This window comes from Miniopterus natalensis, chromosome 5 (assembly GCF_054644295.1).
Source record: "Miniopterus natalensis isolate mMinNat1 chromosome 5, mMinNat1.hap1, whole genome shotgun sequence".
NCBI lineage: Eukaryota > Metazoa > Chordata > Mammalia > Chiroptera > Miniopteridae > Miniopterus > Miniopterus natalensis.
Window position 1 is genome coordinate 78983853 of NC_142085.1, and position 21231 is coordinate 79005083.

The 21231-nt window shown below is 34.6% G+C and overlaps 1 protein-coding gene across 1 annotated transcript in view; it reads left to right on the forward strand.

The window, feature by feature from the left end:
* The window catches only part of UTRN (utrophin), a 399896-nt gene that overhangs the window by 156929 nt on the left and 221736 nt on the right, over positions 1 to 21231 (forward strand). Inside the window, exons 35-44 of the mRNA XM_087817673.1 lie at positions 2780 to 2959; positions 4259 to 4387; positions 4697 to 4867; positions 5320 to 5481; positions 5899 to 6036; positions 7457 to 7648; positions 8513 to 8685; positions 14413 to 14563; positions 15755 to 15930; positions 20048 to 20183. Coding sequence (XP_087673799.1) covers positions 2780 to 2959; positions 4259 to 4387; positions 4697 to 4867; positions 5320 to 5481; positions 5899 to 6036; positions 7457 to 7648; positions 8513 to 8685; positions 14413 to 14563; positions 15755 to 15930; positions 20048 to 20183 — 1608 coding nt within the window. The remainder of the gene's footprint in view (positions 1 to 2779; positions 2960 to 4258; positions 4388 to 4696; positions 4868 to 5319; positions 5482 to 5898; positions 6037 to 7456; positions 7649 to 8512; positions 8686 to 14412; positions 14564 to 15754; positions 15931 to 20047; positions 20184 to 21231) is intronic.

The following is a 21231-nucleotide window of genomic DNA, read 5'->3' on the forward strand; positions in this document are numbered from 1 at the left end:
TCATTTCTCCATTCATGTCCATTTAATTTATTACCAATTTTCACTATTGTAAAAAATGCTATGATGAATATACTGGTAGCTAATTCATAGCATGTATTCATAATTATTTTCCAAGGGTAAATTCTTAGACCTTACAATATTGGGTCTAGGGATGTATCCAGTTTAAAGGCTTATATGCATTATGAAATTGTACTACAGAAATGTTGTACCTACCAGCTCCGAGTGAGAATTCCTACTTGCTTGTTTTAACCAGACTTTTGACAACAGTAGGCAAATGTCATGTACTGGTTATTTAATTAGAACATTTTCCATCAGTATATAGGCCATTTGTAGTTCATTTTTAAAAAATTCCCTTTTATTGTAATTTTGACCATTTTTTTTTTACGTTAGGTCTTTTAATTTAGAGCTCTTTACCTGTTACAATTATTAATGCTTTGCTGTCTATTGTTGCAAAAATATTTTTTGCCATTGCAGTTCCCTTTATGTTCTGTATATATATTTAAAAATACTGTTATTATATATTTTTAAACAATAAAATCATCTTTTCTTTCATTATTTATGTCATTAGTGCTTAGAAAGTCCAACTCTGCTCCAAGGTTTTGTAATTATTTACTATATTTTCTTCTAGCTCTTTTATAGTTTCATCTTTTTATCTTTAATGCTTTAATCCTTCTGGAATTTATTTTGGTGTATATAATGAGGTAAGGCTCTAACCTTTTTTCTGAGTAGTTAACCAGCTATCTCAGCACTATTTATTGAGTAATTATCCCTTCCCCACTGATTTGACATGCTAACTTCATCTCTTCTTTTTGGCTGTTGATTTTCTTTGTTTTCTGATTCACTGATTGGACCCTCTGAAATGTTCTTCAGCTGTTTGACTGTGTGACTTTATAATATATATGAACATGTACTTAATGGACTCCCTGTTTTTATGCTTTTTTTGTATACACTCATATGAACTTTAGAATTATTATTCTCAAATTCTTAAAAGTTCTGTTAGAAATCTTTATGCGAATTGCCTTAAATTTATAGATTTGTGTGGAGGGGAATTGACATCTTCTCATATTGTCTTTTTAGTCACATGGTATGTCTCATTTCTCACCAAAATTTTTAAATCCTTACATAATGCTTTGGTTATTTTCTTCATAAACATTATATATATATATATATATATATATACACACACACACACACACATATATATGCAAAGAAGTTTATTTATACTTATTTATTTTATATACTTTATAAAGTATGCCTTTTCTCTTTTTCACTAATTGCTTATAGCTGGTACATAGATATTATTGAATTTTGCACATTTAATTTTTATTCATTTATCTTTGTACACAGAGATTCAATTAATTTTTCAGATAAAGACTAAATAATAGGCTTGTCTTTTCTGAAACTACTCACTCTTAAATTCCCATTTAGTCTTATTTTAGATTTGAAATAATGAAGACAGTATATATAAGTCATGAATTCACATTCTCTTCACTAGAGTAAATAGAATGAAACATCAGTATGTATTTTGCATGTAAAAATAGGTAACATTATTTTCAGTGCAAAATTTAAATAGCATTTTTGTTGCTGAACTTAGTGTTTTTATTCCATAACTTAAATGCCATTATTTTCAATGTAGTCATTTTCTTTACAATAAAATCTGTTAGCATAAATAGCATGGGTACTGTTTTAACTTGACCACTTGTAGTTAATTTTTTCCTATAGTTCTTAAGGACAATGCTGGTCAGTCGGTACATACCCACCGGAGGAATGCAGAAGGTCTTAGCTTCAGGAAGCGTGGCTGTGGGTTCTATTTTTGTTTCTCCCTGATGGAGAAGGACACTTGAGAGAAACATTTTAGTGTCTTTAAAAATATCAGTAATTGACATAGCCAAGTAAGCGTTCAAACCTTGACTCACTGGTGAATTTGCAATTTTTATGCCTTCCAAAATGTGATTTAATGATGTGAGATTAAATATAGACTTGAGCTTCTTTAGAGGATTTGTTTTCATGTTGGTTTAAAAAGGTGCAGCAGCAGGAGGTTGGATATTCACATGTCACTTTATGATTGAAAGAACACTGTAGGTTTAATTTTGGAATCCAGTGTTCTCTGTAGAGAGAGAACTCTCTGACTGTACACCTTGCCTACTCAGACTTATGAAGGTGAGAGTCAAGTTGTCATCGTACCATCCAGATTATTACCTTTGTGTATGATGACAGTTGTGAGACCAAAGCTTACACGTGCTAGTTCTTATGATTTACTTAAGATGAAATATTCTTTGTAGTGCTTACACAGCAAATTATATGTGAAGTCATCTTGTTATAGGATGTAGCCCTTGCAAGTACCTATAGTACACACCAGTTGTCTCCTGAAGTAATCAAGGAGATAAGTTCATTATGAATTTTTTAGAATTGTGAGTTCTGGGAAAGTTCTGCTTTGCCAGCCTATAGATATAGAACATGAAATAGATTGTTTACATCTGGAGTTATGTTGAAAATAATTAATGTTTGTGTGTGACACATGGATTTATACTTAAAATAAATAAATTACCTTTTTCATACCAGAATTTAATAATTTCCTTTTATATGCATAATTAAATATTTTAATTTTTATTAGCTACTTAAGAACTCTCACATGTTAATAAGTTATGCATTTTGTAAACCTTTGGTGATTGTAAACTTTCTAAGGGAATATGTGGAAGAAATTTTTTTAAAATTAAGGTTGTATAAACTTTTATAATGTTCTGAAAGATCAAGAGGGTCTTGGTATTTTTTTTTCTAGAATATTCTGAAGGACCTGGAAAAGAGAAAAGCTGATTTAAATTCCATCACAGAGAGCAGTGCTGCCCTCCAGAACTTGATCGAGGGCAGCGAGCCTGTTTTAGAAGAGAGGCTCTGTGTCCTCAACGCCGGGTGGAGCCGAGTACGCACCTGGACCGAGGATTGGTGCAACACCTTAATGGTATGTTTGGGAAAAAGTGAATGATGGAATCTTCTCTCCTTTAATTATTTAAACATGAATAGAGAGCTTTGATTAGAATTCCAAATTCTATTTTCTCTGTGTCACAATCATGTGTTCCTTGTGAATTAATTTCATTAGATTACATTTTATTTTTTCCTTTGAAAAGATAACTGCAAAGACTTTGAAATACCTGTAATACATAATAAACCATTTCTGATATACATAGAATATGTACTTTAGTTTCTTAGTAAATGTACCTTTTTGTTACATTTTAATGATTTATTATTATATTTAATTTTCCTATTATTATAAACTATATATATTATTTATAATGTTCTAATAATAGGGTACTAGTTAAGACCACAGTCTTTAGCATCTGATGACCTAAATAAAACTTTTGACTAGTTGGGTGACATTGATCAAGTTACATAAATCCTCTCTAAGTCTCAGTTTTCTCATATGTAAAATGGGCATTATTATTATTTCTACCTCATACAGTTATTGTGATGATTATACGACATAAAACATATAGTACTCTTATATAGCTATAGCTAAAACAATGAATTTTGGATTTTAGTATGATGATTGTGATAATTGTTAAGGGTTTTATGTTAGTCTTTGGCTATACCACTACACTGTTAATTACTTCGTGGATATAGTGACCACCTAATTTTCATTGTTGTTTTCTGTTCCTCTTCTACTAACAATGAATCATTGTTAGTAGAAATTATTATTTTATTCTTTCATATCATAGCTAGGACTTTCCCCAAATTTGTATAATTACTAGGTAGCGGATAGAGATAGGAAAAACACACACATTATTGAGTGTTTGAGCAGTTACTGAAATCAGTCAGAGGAGACCCAGGCCCTGTCCTCTAAGATGTTAGTCTGTTGAACAGGCAGAATCTTTTTCAACCCATATTTTAACCATCCTTTTATGTTATTATTTCTTAAATGAGTTTTAAACAAATATGATCAAGAGGCAAATGGGATAATTTGCAACGTAAGATGAAGAATAGGGGAGGCAAAGAAAACGAGCTGAAAAAGAAACTTTCACCTTTTGTTCTTCAGCTTTTTATTGTACTGAGGCCTAAACCCAACAGACTGAAGAACTTCTTAGGCATAGCTGTGCATTTTTAGGACTGAGGGTTTATTTGCTGGGAAGAGCCTTGCAGTAAGGTGTAAACCCTTTAAATTCAGCATATAATTAGCTCTTTGAAGGTCTTTTAAATCTCTTTGAAGATTTTCATCTTAAATATTCTGTAGGGTTGTATCAACGTTTTCTTAATTCCCTTCTAGAGCCATCAGAACCAGTTGGAAATATTTGATGGAAATGTTGCTCACATAAGTACCTGGCTTTATCAAGCTGAAGCTCTGTTGGATGAGATTGAAAAAAAACCAGCAAGTAAACAGGAAGAAGTTGTGAAGGTAGCAAAAGGGGGTCAGCAGTGCTTCTGGGGTGGAAGGTTTGCTGCAGGCCCCTGGGGAACGCGCCAGGTTACTTGCTCACACGTCCTTCCCGTGCAGTAGATTCATCAGCCTTTATTTTGGTGGGAGAAGCCAAAGTCCTGCATGAGCCTTAATATGTGAACAGCTCTTACGCAAGCTGATCGTATTAAAATCTTTTAGTAGGAATCCCAGGCATTTACTTAAACTGCCTTTAATTCTCAGTTAGCATCACACCCATGCTTGGCTTCCGTTTTCCCATGGGATTTTTCTGCGTTTTCTTACAACCAGCGTTTACTGTCTGAGCTGGATGATGCCCGACTCCAAGTTGAGAATGTCCGCGATCAAGCTGTCGTTTTGGTGAATGCGCGTGGAGGCTCAAGCAGGGAGCTTGTGGAACCAAAATTAGCAGAACTGAATAGAAACTTTGAAAAGGTGTCCCAACACATCAAAAGTGCCAACGTGAGTAATTCTATTTTTATATAAAACTATTTTATGTAATTATATATCTAAATTATAAATGGTTATGTGGTATATAAGTAAATAATTGTAAAAGTAAGTTTTTCTTTGAATGGAGCATTTGTCTTTGTTTATTTGTGAGTGTGCATATGAAAGAGAGAAAATATGAGATGAGTATTGAAGAAAATAACCCATTCGAGCAAAGGTTTTGGAGTCTCGATGGGTTGTTAAAGTTGGCTATTAAAATAATGAGACTAATTCCCAAGCTAGGCATACATATTAACCTGATTTTATAGTCATACTTTATACATTTGTGCACACTACACACTTCTGAACTTGCTTTTCTGTGTTGATGCTTCTAAACGATACAGGTAATTTCACAATTTAGACCTCATGTGGAAAGCTACTACCTTGTTTTAAGAATATCTTTTCAAAGAACACTTTTCCTTCCACAGTTGCTAATTGGCCAGGAACCATTATCATACCAACATCTGGTCACCACTGAAGCATTCGAAGCTGATGTGCCTTTCTCTGACTTGGAAAAACTAGAAAATGACATAGAAAATATGTTAAAAGTTGTGGAAAAACACTTGGAATCCAGTAATGAAGATGAAAAGGTGGGTTCAGAATTCTCAAAACCAGAATGTTCTTATTTTTCCTCTCTGTTAATTATATTTTTACACCAGTGGTGTTTACCTAAATATCTGCCAAACATGATAGAACAGTCCAAATATGATTTTCTGATGAGTGCCAATGTAAGTGATTTATGTAATGCTTAAAATAATAGACAGTACTTTCTGACTAAAAGTAGTAGTAGTGTTATCTTGATGCTATCGAAGTTCTGCTAAACTAGCATTCTTTATGTTTTAACATCCAATGTGAAATATTTTAGGGAAAACATGAATTTTTTGTTATCTATAATTTAGATGAACATATCTTGACTTATACTTCGTAGGTTCGTTCTCCCACTTAGGAACTGATGGTAAGTGACCCTGTTCTCCTTTTGAGTAAATTTTTTCCTTCTAAACATTCAGGTGGATGAGGAAAGGGCCCAGATTGAGGAAGTTCTACAAAGAGGAGAACAAATGTTACATCATCCTACGGAGGATAGTAAAAAGGAAAAGATCCGCCTGCAGTTACTGCTTTTGCACACAAGATACAACAAAACTAAGGTATTGTCGTGGGGAGTGTCTGTCCACGTCATTCAGATGTTTGGTTTTTATCCATGGACACTTCAGAACACAGCGGTTGGAATACTGTCTCCTCCTTCCTAGTGTGTATTGCTAGATATGTTTATATTTTTAGGTGGGGCAAGAGTAAGAGAAAATAGCAATATAAGACCTTATTATTGGGCATCTCTCTTGGATTTCTGATAATGTACTAAACCTTAACAGGGATCTTTTTCTTTTGGAGTGGCTTCCTCCTTCGGATCTGTATTTTATGGAGAGGCTTGACCACATCAAAAAAATTTCTGGCTTACAAATAACCAAATTTGTGAAATTGGTAAATTATGGTTTATATTCTGGAAAAGATTCACTGCCAGCTCCCTGTTCAATGGCTGTATCCCCAGCCGCATTGTAAATGTGCTGGTGTCCCCAGAGGTCTGCTCTTGTTACAGATGAATGCAGACCTCTAGATTAAACACCATGTTATTGACTCAATGATTTCAGCTTTGAGTTTTGGTTTCATTTAGGAATCCTACCTGTGTTCAGGGTCACTAACTCAATAAACATATATTTATGATTATTTTACTATCACCTCTGAATTTACAGAGGAATATCATTTTTTAGAAGCTTAACATAGAGATATAGTGAAACTATGAAAGAAGCTACCTTAATTTGTGAGTAGATGAACTTTGGCTATTTGCAAGTAGCAGACAGCATTTATTAAGTTGTACCCATCTAGAAGGAAAAGACTTCAACTCCTTAGGGACTAATGAGTGGCCCATCCCAGAGACTGCTTTATTATTTTGAAAGCTCTGATTAGAGGACACAGAAAATGCAATTATTAGGACAGAGAAGTAATCCACTCAGCTTAGCTTAATTTGTCTGAATTTAGAGTGTTTGGACCTGTTGTCTTACGCAGGATATTCATGTTCTATAATACTGTTCTCCAAGGTTAAGATTATATACTGAATTAACTGCAGCTTATTTTAATCAAAATCCCTATTGAATTTCTTATGTTATAAATACATGTTTAGCTTATTTACATTTTTAACAGCGAGGCCTAGAAGTGTTTAATATAATTGTGAGATTTAAAAAATGGGTGAAATAATTATGATATTAAAATGTGTTATTCCCTATAGAACTTTAAGAAATAAAGTTTGCTAAGTGAGTTCAGGTGGCATAGGTCTTAAAGTGAAACCTTTCTGTTTAAGAGCAAGCTGCAGGCAAAAACTAGAATAGAGACTGTTAAGGGTCTAGCAAAGCAGGGCAGAAATATAAAAAATGAAGACTTTGTTTTTAAAAATTTGGTTCAGGGTATTGCACTTCTCCACAAAATAGCCTTGTGTTTTTTTCAATTTGCTGTTCTTATTGTGGGGATATTTTAAGAGATGTGCATTATTATTATTTTTAATGATTTTTTTTACAGGCAATCCCTATTCAACAGAGGAGAACAGGCCAACTAACTTCGGGAATTAAATCATCACCGCTCCCTGCAGAGTATTTGGTTGAAATTAATAAGGTTTTACTTTCCATGGATGATGCTGAATTATCACTTAATACTCCGGAGCTCAGCACTGCTGTGTATGAAGACTTCTCTTTTCAGGAAGATGCTCTGAAGGTAAATCTCCAGGCGGGACATTTGAATAGCTGCAGTTAATGTAGGAATAATACAAGGAATTTGTCACTGTGCCTACTTAGCTGATCTATAGCTATTAAAATTTGTGCCAGGGAATTAATAATGTGTATGAATAATAAACCTCTCCTGTATTCACCAAGGAAATAATATAAAAAATTAAATTTTTACAAGTAGGTATGGATTTTTAGTGGGAAGGTAATTCTTTCCATCATCAGAGACATTTTAAAATCAAAAACCTGCACAAACCATATTTATTTCTTATTAACCTGACTGCCAGTTGGATGTGAAAGGTCAGCCTTCATCTTGCCATCTATAACAATTTAACATTGGCCAATGGTTAGGGTATGGGATGGCATCCTCATTGTAAGTTAATCAGGGATCTGGAAGTTTTTAGTTAATTCACAAAAGTATTAAATATCATCAAGGCCTTTTCATATAATCTGATTGTACTTATGTGTAATGTCACAATAGCATTGCTGATAGATTTGATAGCCTTGACAGCTCATTTCTGTCATTTAAATTAGCATTATTAGATATATGAAAATATAAATAATTTTAGCTTCAAACACTTTATTACCTTTATAGAATGTTATTGAAGCTTTGTATATGCCCTGTACAAATGCCACTTGGAATGTCTGTGAGGATTTTCCCCCCACCATTGGCATACCATGTTGTGTTCCTCACACTTTGGCCAATACAGGGTGTTATTTTTTTTTAAAGTTTCCAGTTTTGAATAGCAAAAATTATTATATTTCATTTCCTATTAAATAAGTGTTATACAATATAAATTTTCATCTGTGATTTCATTCTTTTTATCTCTTTTCTGGATTTTGTGAATGTTTGTAGAATACCAAAGACCAGCTGGACAGACTGGGAGAGCAGATCGCAGTCATTCATGAAAAACAACCAGATGTTATCCTTGAAGCTTCTGGACCTGAAGCCATTCAGATCCGGGATACACTTACTCAACTGAATGCAAAATGGGACAGAATTAATAGGATGTACAATGATCGTAAAGGGTACGTGTAAATTAAGCTAATATTTAGTTGAAAAGACCCCATAAGCTCATGAGCCACGACAAAAGTCATATGTACACTAAGATTAATGAGGCTATGTTTCATATCCTTGGAAGAGGCTTGTTTACTGTATTGTGATGAGTGCAGTTTCTTAAAGAAAGACAATAGAGATTACATATAGACGATCATTTGCAGCATAATATCTTAATAATTAAAGGAAGCACCTTAATTTTTAAAATCTAAATAGTGTCCATTTTCTTTAAAATAACTTACGGGTTTTCATTAATGTTCACTTTCTCCACATGTTGATGATTAATGTGAGTGAGAGACAGGCACAGAGAACTGGAATCCATATATAACCACAAACCCCTTTTTAAAATTACCTTCTGTTTAAGAGAATGAGTTTGAGCATTCTTCTGTCTAGATTTTGACCGGGCCTATTAATAGGTAGAAATGAAACAATGAGAGGATTTTGGGCAGTAGCCGGGCATGTAGTGGAAAGGCAAATAAGATATGAAATAGCCCAAGATAAAGTACCATGTAAGAGGAAAGTTAGCACAGAAAAATGCATTGGAAAACTTCAGAGACACGCACACAAAAATTAGGCATCATGCTTTCATCTTTTTTGTTTTGTTTTGTTTTAGCATACATAGTTTTTGTGATTATACAGTTCTTGAAAAGGTAACTTTTAATGGCCTTTTGGTATAGTCCTTTGCATGGGTTTTTAAATCCGTCTCTGTACATTTAGAGAATGTTGTTTTAAGTACATCTTTATGCATACTTCTATTTAATTAGACTTTCTTATTAGATAAAGACGAAATTGTTAAAAAAGCAACATCTTAAGGCTCTGCCTTGCATTATGAAATTGGTTATTATACCCCTGCCAACAGTATATGTGAAAGTTAACTGAGCACTTGTTAACAGTGAAAGGTTGGATTTTTCTTTTAAGACCTTTGCCAATTGTCTAGCGAAGATTGCATCTCAACGCTATTTTCATTTCTTTCATTATCGGTGACATTTCAATATTCTTACATGTGTTTATTGGCCTCAGTGCTATTTCTTCTGTCAACTGTTAGGTCATGTCCTTTGTTCAGTTTTCTATTATGGAATTACCACTTTCTGATTAACTTGCAAAAGCTTTTTTCTATTTTAAGGATATTACCTATTCATATTTCTTGTTTATTGCCTAGTCACAGCTTTTCATACGCCGTCTAATTTTGTTAATGGTGTTCTTTTGACATATAGGTTTAATTTTATATAATTATACCTTGCTAGTCGATTTCCTTTTGTAATTTTGGTTTGCTTTTATGCATACAAATTACTTTTCTTGTGATATTAGTTAAATATTTATGTGTACTTTAAAAACAATTTTGTCTGATTTAAAATTTACATTTAATAACTAAGCCACCTGAATTTTATTTTTAAATGTATTTTGTGTTAAGGCTCCAGGTTGTTAGTCCTATACACTCTTTAGTATCAAGCATCGGGTTCATGCATCTCTACTTTTCAAATACTCCTCGGCTCATTTTTTTGTATATCCTGAGATAAAAAACACTAATCTGTTCTATTTTGTTATATTTTTCTTAAGTGAACAATCAGTTTTCTCAATACTTTTCCTGAATAATTTAGCTCTTATTATTGGTGATATTTCCTTTCTCATCATTTTAAATGAATTTCTATCTCATATTTATTTAGTTTTGCTAATTCTGTTTTATGACACAATCAGCTTTAGTCTATTACCATAACATTTTTCTTATAATTTTTTTTCATTCAGTACAGTACATTTCCTGTAATTATTCTGTCTTTAAAATTCATATTCCTTTTCTATATTTCTTCTTCCAGTAAAGTTTTAGTAATTTCAATAATTGGTTAAAAAATGATCAATTTGAAATGTAGTCTTTCTCTCATTACTTGGGTCCTTTTCTGTGTCCTCAGAAGAGCTTTGATGGTTTGTGTATACTTTTCACCCCTGGTAGTTTTGTGCTTTTATTGTTGTTTGTTATTGTAGAGTTGGTATTTGGTAGCTTTCTTCTGCACTGTGTGTGTCTGTGTACCTGTGAGTGTGTGCAAGTGTGTTTGCATATAAAATGGGTTTATTTAGCCTTTGTCAGTAATCTCACACATCATTTGCATATGGTAACTTTTTCTTCAGTTACCCTATTTGCATATATGCCTCTGGCGATGGGATAGAACTTCAAGGACATTGTCGATTTGTAATGTTGATTGCAGACATTTATGCTATTTTCTTGATTATAAAAATGTTACCTGTTAGGAAATAGTTTATTCCATGGGAGTTTTCAAAATTTTAAGCACAGGACTCTCTTACGTTATCATGTCTTTTATTTTATTATTGTGTTTTCTTTGTTTTCTGCATTCCTTTGCTGGAAGGTTGTCTCTCTTATTTTATTTGTCCCTGTACTGGGATGCATTAATTGGTTATTTTCTTATTCCTAAATGTTCCTTTGTTTTTCTCTCCCAATCTCGGTGACCAGTTTCAAAATGTTTATTTTTCATCATCTCTATTTATCTGCATTGAACAAGCCAGAAGTTTCTTTCTGTCCTGTCCTTTTCATAAAGCAGTGAGGCAAAGGCAGATACCCTGTGCGGAAACAGTCAGAGCCAGCAGGGGTCACCGCCGAGCCCATTTGTCTATACCAGATCTTCGCGCTTTTTTGCCTGTAAAACTTTTCAATCTTTGTGGGCCTGTCGGAAAGGCAAGATAAATACCATGAAAACAGATCATCTTTCTTTGAGAACTCCCGTATGCCTGCTTTGCTAATGTTCATAGCATTCGCTTTAATATTTTTCCAAATCAGCAATTTTAGAACCATCTTAGATAATGGAGCTCCCCTTTCCCAGTCAGATTTCTTCCCTTGCTTTAAGCCACTTATTTCTTCCTTCTCATGTTGGATCCTTATGTATCTTCTAAGAATGGCTCAGATTTTATACTGTGTCCTCTTTGGTGACTCTCACTGCTGTGTGAACCAAGTTCAGTCTTCTCATCTTAAACTTACAAGCTTTCTAACAGATGGCTTAATTTCTAATATCTTGCGCATATTGTTATAAAAAGTTTTCTTCATTCATTTCGTCTAAACTTGATGACAATTTTCTTTGCTTTCTTTACTGTCTTGGTTTCCGATTCTTACTCAGAATTCAGTTCTCTTCCAGGAGTCATTTTCTTTCTTAATTTCTCCATCATTTAAAAAGTTTTGGAAATTCAATTTTATCACGAAAACACTTCACCCACCCGCCTACCTGTATGTCCCCACCTGTGCATCCACACACGCGTCGTTCACTTCAGGCATATTGTTGAGTTGCGGCTGATGTCAGGCCCACGCAGCCCCGTGGAAGCGGCTACAAAGGACTGAAAGGAAGAGGCGATCAGTAGATGCGGCCTCTCTTCCCCCGGGCCCAGAGGTGCGTGGTGGAAACTCATAGCAGAGAGAAAACCAGAAAGGCCCACGGGGACCATATCAGAAGGACCTTCGTATCATGCTGAGCAGCCTGTCGCTTACTCTGAGAACAGTAGGGAGCTGTTGCCCTGTCTTAACAAGGGAATGACAGGTTGCTGATTGTATTTGCAGGAGGGATTTGCAGAGGACAAAGCTGAGAGCTCTGTGATCCATCTGTGCCTGACGCATGATGGTAGCTTGGTTAGGAAAGTGGCCCTGGAAATGGGGACTAGGGAAACATCTGAGAATTAAGTAGTTGAATCAATAAAATGTGGTGATCGGTGGGATGTTAGAGGAAGGAAGAGGGAGGAGTAAAAATTACCCCAAATCTTTGGCTTGAGGATCCAGGTAGGCGATGGTACCATTGCCAGAGACCAGGAACATAGGTGGTGAGAGTTTTGGGGGGCAGATATCCATGCCGGTTATGATATTAAAGACAGCAAACTTTTATGTTTCTAGATTAAGGCTTGACTTTGAATCCTTTGACTCTCAGGCAGTTCATAGTCCTTCACAATTCCTTGCTGCCTCCCATATGAACTGACCGTATTCAGAGAGGAGGTGATGGCTTAGTGAATTGTAGCTGAACATTCCCCCCCCAGTCCCTCGCGCCCCCCCCCCCCCTATTTAATCTATGGTTATACTGCTGAGATTTATTTGAAATTTATGTTCTGTTACGATGATGATCTTTACTAGGCTTGCTGTTTATATTCTCAGAGTCTTTAAATCTTTGGAGCAGCCTTTCTAGCAACATTTTCTCATTATTGCAGCATCTCAAAAGTTGAAATCTGTGATTGTTATTTAGTTACTGCACATTTTTACCAAAAGTAATAAAGATTGTTTTAGTATTTTCTCATAGTGTTTTGTTTGAAATGCTCTTATTTTTGTCATGCCCAATAGAATGTTGCTTCCTTGTGGGCACTCAACAAATATTAACTAAATTTTCAAAATGATTTTCATGGGAGAAGGAAATATAAACATTATTTTTGAGTTAGAGATGTCAGGGATCATTTTATTATTTTTTAAAAAAATAGTAATATCTTTTTAATATAAAGTAAAAATTTTATTAATATTAAAATCTCAGAGGTGTCTCCTAAACCTCTCCCAGCACCACTTATTGAAATGAAAAGGCAGAAGGAAATTCTTTAGGATCTGAATGAAATACAGCTTATGCTCTTTTATACTTATATGTTCCAAATATGACAAGCATCAGACTTTGACTTCCAATCTCATTTCTAAAGGAGTGAGGTTTAAATAGGCATCTCAGTAATCCTTGTCTCATTGTCTGAGCTGGGCTTTGCAGTCACTTCCATACTGTGCTGTGTTCAGATAAATGGGACACTCTGGATTAGTCATTGCAAAGAGTGTTAGTTTGCTAGGGCTCCCATAATAAGATACCACAGACTGGGTGGCTTAATCAACAGACATTTACTTTCTCTCAGTTCTGGAGGTTGTAAGTCCAAGATCAAGGTGCCAGCAGGGTTAGTTTGTGTTGAGGCCTCTCTTACTGGCTTGCAGATGGCCACCTTCTCCCAGTGTCCTTACATGGCCGTTTCTCTCTACTCTCTCAGACACAGAGAAAGATATCGCTGGTGTCTCCTCCTCTTCTTATTAGGACACCAGACCTGTGAGATTAGGGCCCACTCTTATGACCTCATTTTAAAAATTACCTCCCTAAAGGCCCATCTCCAATTACAATCACTTTGGGGGTTAGGGCTTCAACATATGAGTTTTGGGGCCACAATTTAGTCCATCACACAGAGAATAATGGAGGGAAAGGAAATTTTGAAGTGTTTTGGCATTTTGGGTTTTGTTCTACCTGGGAACTAAATGTTCAGGAAGTAAAACATCACAATTTTTTCCTGGGAGAATAGAGTAATTAATCATATTTGACATTTCATGGTATTTGAAATGTTAAGTGTTTAAAGTTGGGTAGGTAACTGCCTGCAGCTAATCAATCTTAATTTTCCAAGCTGGAGGAAAAGGCTATCTTTTCAGTTGATAAGCTGCCTGTTGTGTGCGTGCATGTGTGCAGGCATGTGAGAGAGAGGTGGGCAGGATGGTGTGTGTGCAACTGTTTTGCTCTTGGTATGACGCATGTTTCTCTAAAAGGAATCATTAACTGTAATCATTACAAAAAGTGATCCTGGAGCAGTGATCTGTGAATCCACTGATTTTGGAGTTTTCAGTTTAAATGAGATTTGAACTTACTTAGAAAAATTGCTTCTTAGACAGTCCTGGAAAGTTTGGAAGCCTATTTTATGTATTTGTTGTCCTCTAGTCATTTTGACAGGACGGTGGAAGAGTGGAGACAATTCCATTGTGACCTTAATGACCTCACCCAGTGGATAACGGAAGCTGAAGAGTTACTGGCGGATTCCTTGGCTCCAGATGGTGGCCTGGACTTAGAGAAAGGCAGGATACACCAGCAGGTGAATGCTCACTGTCAGAGGCTGGGGATCTGCTAAAAAGGCGGCATACTTGTTTAGTGTGGGACATTTAAGATATATTTCGAAAGTAGGGGCTAAATATATTAATTTTTTAGGCGCATACAGACAATCTGTAATTTTCGTTCCAGTTCTAGTTTCCAGTCATAAGGGCTTAAGAAAATTTGTTATTTACACTTTTTAATTAGGAATTTAACAAAACTTAAATTAAAAATCTTCTTAGTGACTAATATGAAAAACAATTTTATTTAAAAATTTTAATATTTAGAATAACATTTGTAAAATTTTGTACCCACTACTATGGCGGAAAGATATCAGCATACCTCACCTCTGTTTTCTGTACTTAAAACACTTAGGCATCTCATTTCCACTTTGTATTATTGACAATTATCATAAAAGTAAATCATTCATGGGCTATATCAGGGCAGCTGCTCATGTGAGTCTAATTCAGTATTGGAAAATATGACACAGCAGCAAAATCAGTTCTGCTGATAACAACAGGTCTTTAAAAATGATGGTCAAAATGAGCAAACTTTCAATTTTACCATTGTTGAAAATATTTTCTTTTATTAAATTTTAAAATATATTTTATGTAGAAGGTTAATGAGGAGTTAACAAATGCATTCATCTGCCTCACATACATGTTAATGAATTTTTATTTTTAGAGATATAGATGAGTGCTTAAATTTTACTTTAAGATATCCTCTTTAAATTCATTGCTTAAAAATTTAGAGATCAGTGAAGCAGTGTCTCAAGAAAATGCGTATTGAGCTTTACTTATACATGATAGGACATAAGGGTACATGGGTTTGGTTTTCTTTTTAAGAGAGGCGTTCAAGCACGTATTTGGAGGAAGACAAGCAATCCACTTTAATCAGACCTCATTGATGCTTACGCCTCAGTTGTAAACAGCTGTTATTTATTTTATGTTATTTTTCTGTCCTGTTTCACTCTATGACATTTACAAGCGTGGGTGGGATTTCCAAATGGATTTTGTTTAGCATGTTTACTGAAATGTAATGAAAGCGTTTTTAAGAGCCTTTTTCATGAACATAATGTACCCTCCCAGGCTTTGTTCCTCTGACACTGAAATTGGCGCCAGGTACCTGGGGGACCCGCTGCATCAGAGCATCTTAGTTTAGTGGTAGAATTAATCTTGGCTTCCACTATTTGCAGGAACTCGAAGAGGGGATCAGCAGCCACCAGCCCAGTTTTGCAGCATTAAACAGAACTGGGGACGGGATTGTCCAGAAACTCTCCCCCACAGATGGAAGCTTCTTCAAAACCAAGCTGGCAGGCCTAAACCAGCGCTGGAGTGCGATCCTTGCAGAAGTGAAGGATCGGCGGCCAAGGTGATTTAGCCTCAATCATTTAAGGGCACAAGGGTAGAGATATTTTGGGCTGAGGCTTTTTAAGATACAGTCAGATGACTTCAAAGTTCTTTTATTGTCTGATATTATGATGCGAGCTTTACTGACATTTAAGACCTCCACTGTCCATGTTCTGCAGTTTAGAACACTTTCCTTTACTGTATTTTCATGCTGTCCATAAAGTCTCGTTTTTCTACGCAGATATCACACACATAAAAAATGCCTCACTGCTTTTATTCTTGACTGTTTATTATGATTATGGTGCCCATGTGGCAGGAACTCAAATTAGTTGAAAGAACACTCTGGACTTCCAGTGTGAAGATCTGGGTTCAGGGTCAGGTACCTCACTTGCTCATTTCCTGACTGGGCCCTGGGGTCTTCATTACTAATCCTCTCCCTTGGTCATTCTTAGTCAGAGGGTGTGCTGGGCTCATATACTATGTCGGTGCTCGGTAAATAATACAGCTCCTCTTCCAGGTAATAGAATACATATGATGAATTGTTGTTTGTTCTTATGTCAAATTATGTTACAGTTCCCCAGATTTTATTGGTGTCTTCTGGTTGTAAATATGTTTACCAGTGAAAATAATGTTCAACATTATACATATTTTACATATTTAAAATTATTTGAAGTTTTTTTTTGAGATGATCCATAATTAATGGATGATTTCTACTTTGCTTAATATATTCCATATCATAAATTACCCGTTTTAGAGTTAATGGTAATTATGAGTTAAAAATCCCCAGATATTTTTTTCTGCTAATTTTAACTCTGTAGATGATGTATTATTTTAGAAATATGCTAATGTTTTGTTAAAGGACAATCTAATACTTTGGAGATATTGCAGGTTAGGGTCCATACCACCATGATAAAGCAATTATCACAATAAAGCGAGCCACACATTTTTGGTTTTGTTGTTTTCCAGTGCATATACAAGTTGTGTTTACACTGTACTGTATAGTCTATTAAGTGTGCAATAGCATTTTGTCTAAAAAACCAATTACAAACCTTAATTAAAAATATTTTATTGCTAATAAATACTAACCATCATCTGAGCCTTCAGTGAGTCATAATCTTTTGGCTGGCTGAGGGTCTTATCTTCGATTTGTAAGAAAATGCAATTTCTGTGAAACACAGTAAAGTGAGGCACAATGAAATGAGGTGTGCCTGTATTATAGTGTACCATAAAATGTTCAAGTATGATTATTGGCATTGGCTGCTTGTTATAAAATAAAGTTATCTGTTATTTTGTGTTTTGATAAGAGGCAGTTGTAGCTTGTGTGATTTGGTTGAGAGCTTGCCACGTGGCAGAGAGAGCGTTAGGCGCCTTGCACACATTGCCCCATTTAATGCTCACAGCTACCCTCTAGGGGACTGTTAGGCCCATTGCACAGCTTTGGAAACTGAGGCTCAGAGAGGTGAGGTTAAGTAACTTGTCCAGGGTCTCACAAGTACTGTTAGTGATGGTACTAACTGTTAATACTGTTAGCGATGGTGCTAACTTGCTGTCTCAACTACTGTGCTGTACAAACTTGAAAAGACCCCATCTGGCTAAGTTTTCCCTCTGTAAATGAGAACTGTGGTATCTTTCAAAGGAGTGTCATGAGGATAAAAGAAGATAGTGTTTGTAAAAAGCATATGCCCTGACTACTCATAGTAAAACTCAAAATATCTAGTTCTTATAATAGCAAGTTAATGTAGAACTGATTCTTCACTCATGTTATTGCTGAATTTTGCCAACGACTGATGGATTGATTTGATCTATATTTCTTGAGCCTTGTGTTTAGCACTGGGGATACAAATATGACAAAGAAACTCAGAAACTAAGAAGAAAATATTTTATGGGAAAAATGCTGTTTTGATTAAAGAACATTGTTAAGAAGATGCAGTGTTGTCTCAGGGGCAGGGTGATGGGCTGTGGAATTTAGGCATCGAAGGGGAGGGATCTGAAACTGAGTTTTGAAGTATTTATAGCAATTTCCCATAAATCCCTCCGAGGGAGGGCCTTCTAGGGAAAAGAAGTGGAACAGAAAAGGTGGGGGGCATGAAACAGTATGGCCAGGTGAGAGATCTGCCAAGGTTAGATGGGGAGGAAGGTTCAGGGACCAGGGCCAGGATTGAAAATGGAGGTCATATGGAATCTTCTAAGCCATGCTGATGAGTTTGCATGGAGAATCTTTCTGACTAGAAAATGGCATATCTCCCAGGTGTTCTTAAGAATAAAGATGTACCTGCTGACATGGTGTTAGCAATAATGCAGAAACTCCCCTAAAGACTTTCAATGGACCTCTGTGGAGTGTGCTAATTATTGCTCCCAGAACTAATAAGGGGAAGCCACTACATATTTTAGTCATTTTTTGGGAGAGAAAAGAATAATGCACCCCTTCTCCAGCATCTGATATTTTAACTAAAGCAATGCTTGTTTTCATAAATTCATGTTTGACTTCACTTCACGGAGTCATTTATCTTAAATTGGGGCCACGTTGGCACTTTGAGAGCTTATATGTGTACTGTTATCATAGTCACAGAGAAATAGCGCACAGTTCAATCTGTTTGCACAGTTCAACAACTCGTGGTGTTATTTCTTAATGAGCAATTGTTATCTACTGTTTGAACATGAATTTAAAGCTTGTTTTTACTCTTAGGGATAACATTTAAAATGTAGATTATATTTAGCTAGTTTGCAGATGAAAATTTTGCGTGACTTGAATATGTGTTATTGAAATTGCTTGATAATGTTTTTCGCCTTCATAGATAGATTTTCAAAATACCAGATTAGTCATGATTATGAAACATGAAAAATTTAAATTCCAGCTTCTTTTTTTTTTTGAAATACAAGTCTAGAATACCATTTTAGGTGTTTCTAAAGTTGCTATTTTAGTTAAATACTCTGTGATACAGACGGTAAATTACCTGTTTTGGTATGGTTAGTCTTAACAATCTGTACTGTTACTTGATTTTTTTGTTTTTAATTTTGAAGCAGTGTTCTCTCCTGATGGGTACTTAAAAATGAAAACTTGTGATTTTCATTATTTTTTTTTTTAAATATTAAAATACTCTCCTCCAAATATTACTGGTTCTCTACTAAATATATAAGTATTTATTTAGCATTTTATTATATATGTATATCAATATGTTAAGTCTTTTTGTGACTAAAAAAACAAAGTCATAGCCATAAAAATGTAAATTCTTATTAGGAGATGACACAATGTAATTTATTAAAAAATTGGATTCTATTTTTAAATCATCAGCTAGTAGCAGCAGCTATAAAAATAGTGGTACCACCGCCAAGCTCTAAATAGCTTTCAAACCCTTTCTAAAAAATACATAATCTGTTTATCATATAGGTTCTAGTCATATTCACATCTTCTGACACATGGTTTATATACTTATAAATGTTATTCTTTTAACATTTAAAAGATCTAATTAAGGCAGTTCCTTTTTTATACTCTAATGACTCTTTGTTTCCTTATGTCCTTTAAAACGTTTGCTTTATTTTCTAGATCTCTTTTTATAACTTGTCTATATTCAAATGTGCTTTATTTTAATGAACCAACTAAATGTCCATTTTTCTTGCATTTTCTAATACTTGTAAAAAATTTCCATTCTCAGTATCTTGCCCTGATCTTAGTCTTTCTTTCCTGTAAATGAAGTAGAGTAGTAGTTGCCACCTAATGTGAATAATATGTCATATAATGATACCTTGATGTCTCCATGGAGTAATTATGTGCTTTGTATTATAATCTTAGATCAAGACCCTTTTCATGTTTTTTTAAAAGTTTATTATGTTGTACAGTGGTATCTCGCTTAAAAAATTCTTTCTATTAAATGTCTATGTAATTTTCATGATGAGAGAAGATAATAGTCTTTAGTTTCAATGTTTTTCACTTTAATGAAGGAAGAATTCTTACATTATCAAAGAATCTCTGGTATTGCAGAATGTATATTATTATTGACACATTTGAGATGCATATTAAAATAATTATTAAGAGTCATTTCCTTAATGGTTTATTTAGTGCAGATATACAAAATAAATATATGACATTCTGCTTAATTGGAAAATTTTTCTCAATAGTTTTCAATAATATATTCTTTTAGGCTAAAAGGAGAAAGTAAGCAGGTGATGGAATATAGAAAGAGACTAGATGAGATTATCTGCTGGTTAACAAAGGCCGAGAATGCTGTGCAGAAGAGATCAGCCACTGAGCTGGAAGAAAACCTGAAAGAATTAACAGTAAGTGCGTTGTGTCTATATTTGCTAATACTTTTTGATGCATGAACATTTACACTAAAAATAAGATAAAATATTAGAAGAAGAAAAGGGGAAGAAACTTTGTACTTTGTGGTATATGTGGTGCACTTTAAAGAGGAATATCATTTCCTTTTCTTTTAAAGAGCAGCTGTATTTTGTCCCTGCAGAGGTAAGGCTTCCTTCGCACAAAAATGATAAATCACGTGGTCTTGATATTAGACCTAAGGTTCTTAAGATATTTTAAACAGACTTCATCATTGTAGAATATAATACTGCTGTGAAGTAAAGTTTTTGCTTTTAGATTTAGAAGACAGTACTGCTGTGGAGTAAATTGCTCATTACTATCTATAAAATTGAGTTTTATAGAAACTAGAGGAAACTCTAGGTGACTTGAGAGTGCTCACCACAGGTTAGTCTAGACTCAGTGTCATGGTTGTATTAATCAAAATTTTTTGTTGATCTACAACCTACAAGGATTGTTTATAGTTGTTTATTTATGCTATATGTAAAATTCATAAAGATATATAGACATATAAGTATACTCAAATATCCATAAATTTTATATTTTTTGTGTTAAAAGACTTGTTGCAGAACATAAGCATGATGCGTTCATATTTTTATTTAAAAAAAAGAAATTGGGTGTGTATGTGGATAAACACATGGGACTGTATCCAAGTAGCCTAAAAGGTTACCCACTGATTCGAAAAGAGGTTTTCTCTAAAGGAATAAGATTGAGGCATTTTGGGAAACTATTAGTAATGACAAAAAAATATTATGTCGGAAACAATTATTGTTTTATTTTCAAAATGCGACAACAAATATCTAACAAACTTGTTCCTGTTTTAACTAAAAATTTCAGTAGTTTTCTTGGAATATCCCTTCTGTAGACAGTTCGGGGGCCATTGCAAAGGGTTGGACAGCACAGTAGGGTAGACAGAGATAAAGTAGGAATAGATGCATAAAAGACTCCAGCTGGGTTTCTTTGGTTTGTTTCGGCCTTTCATTAGAACAGACACCATTTTCATCACCT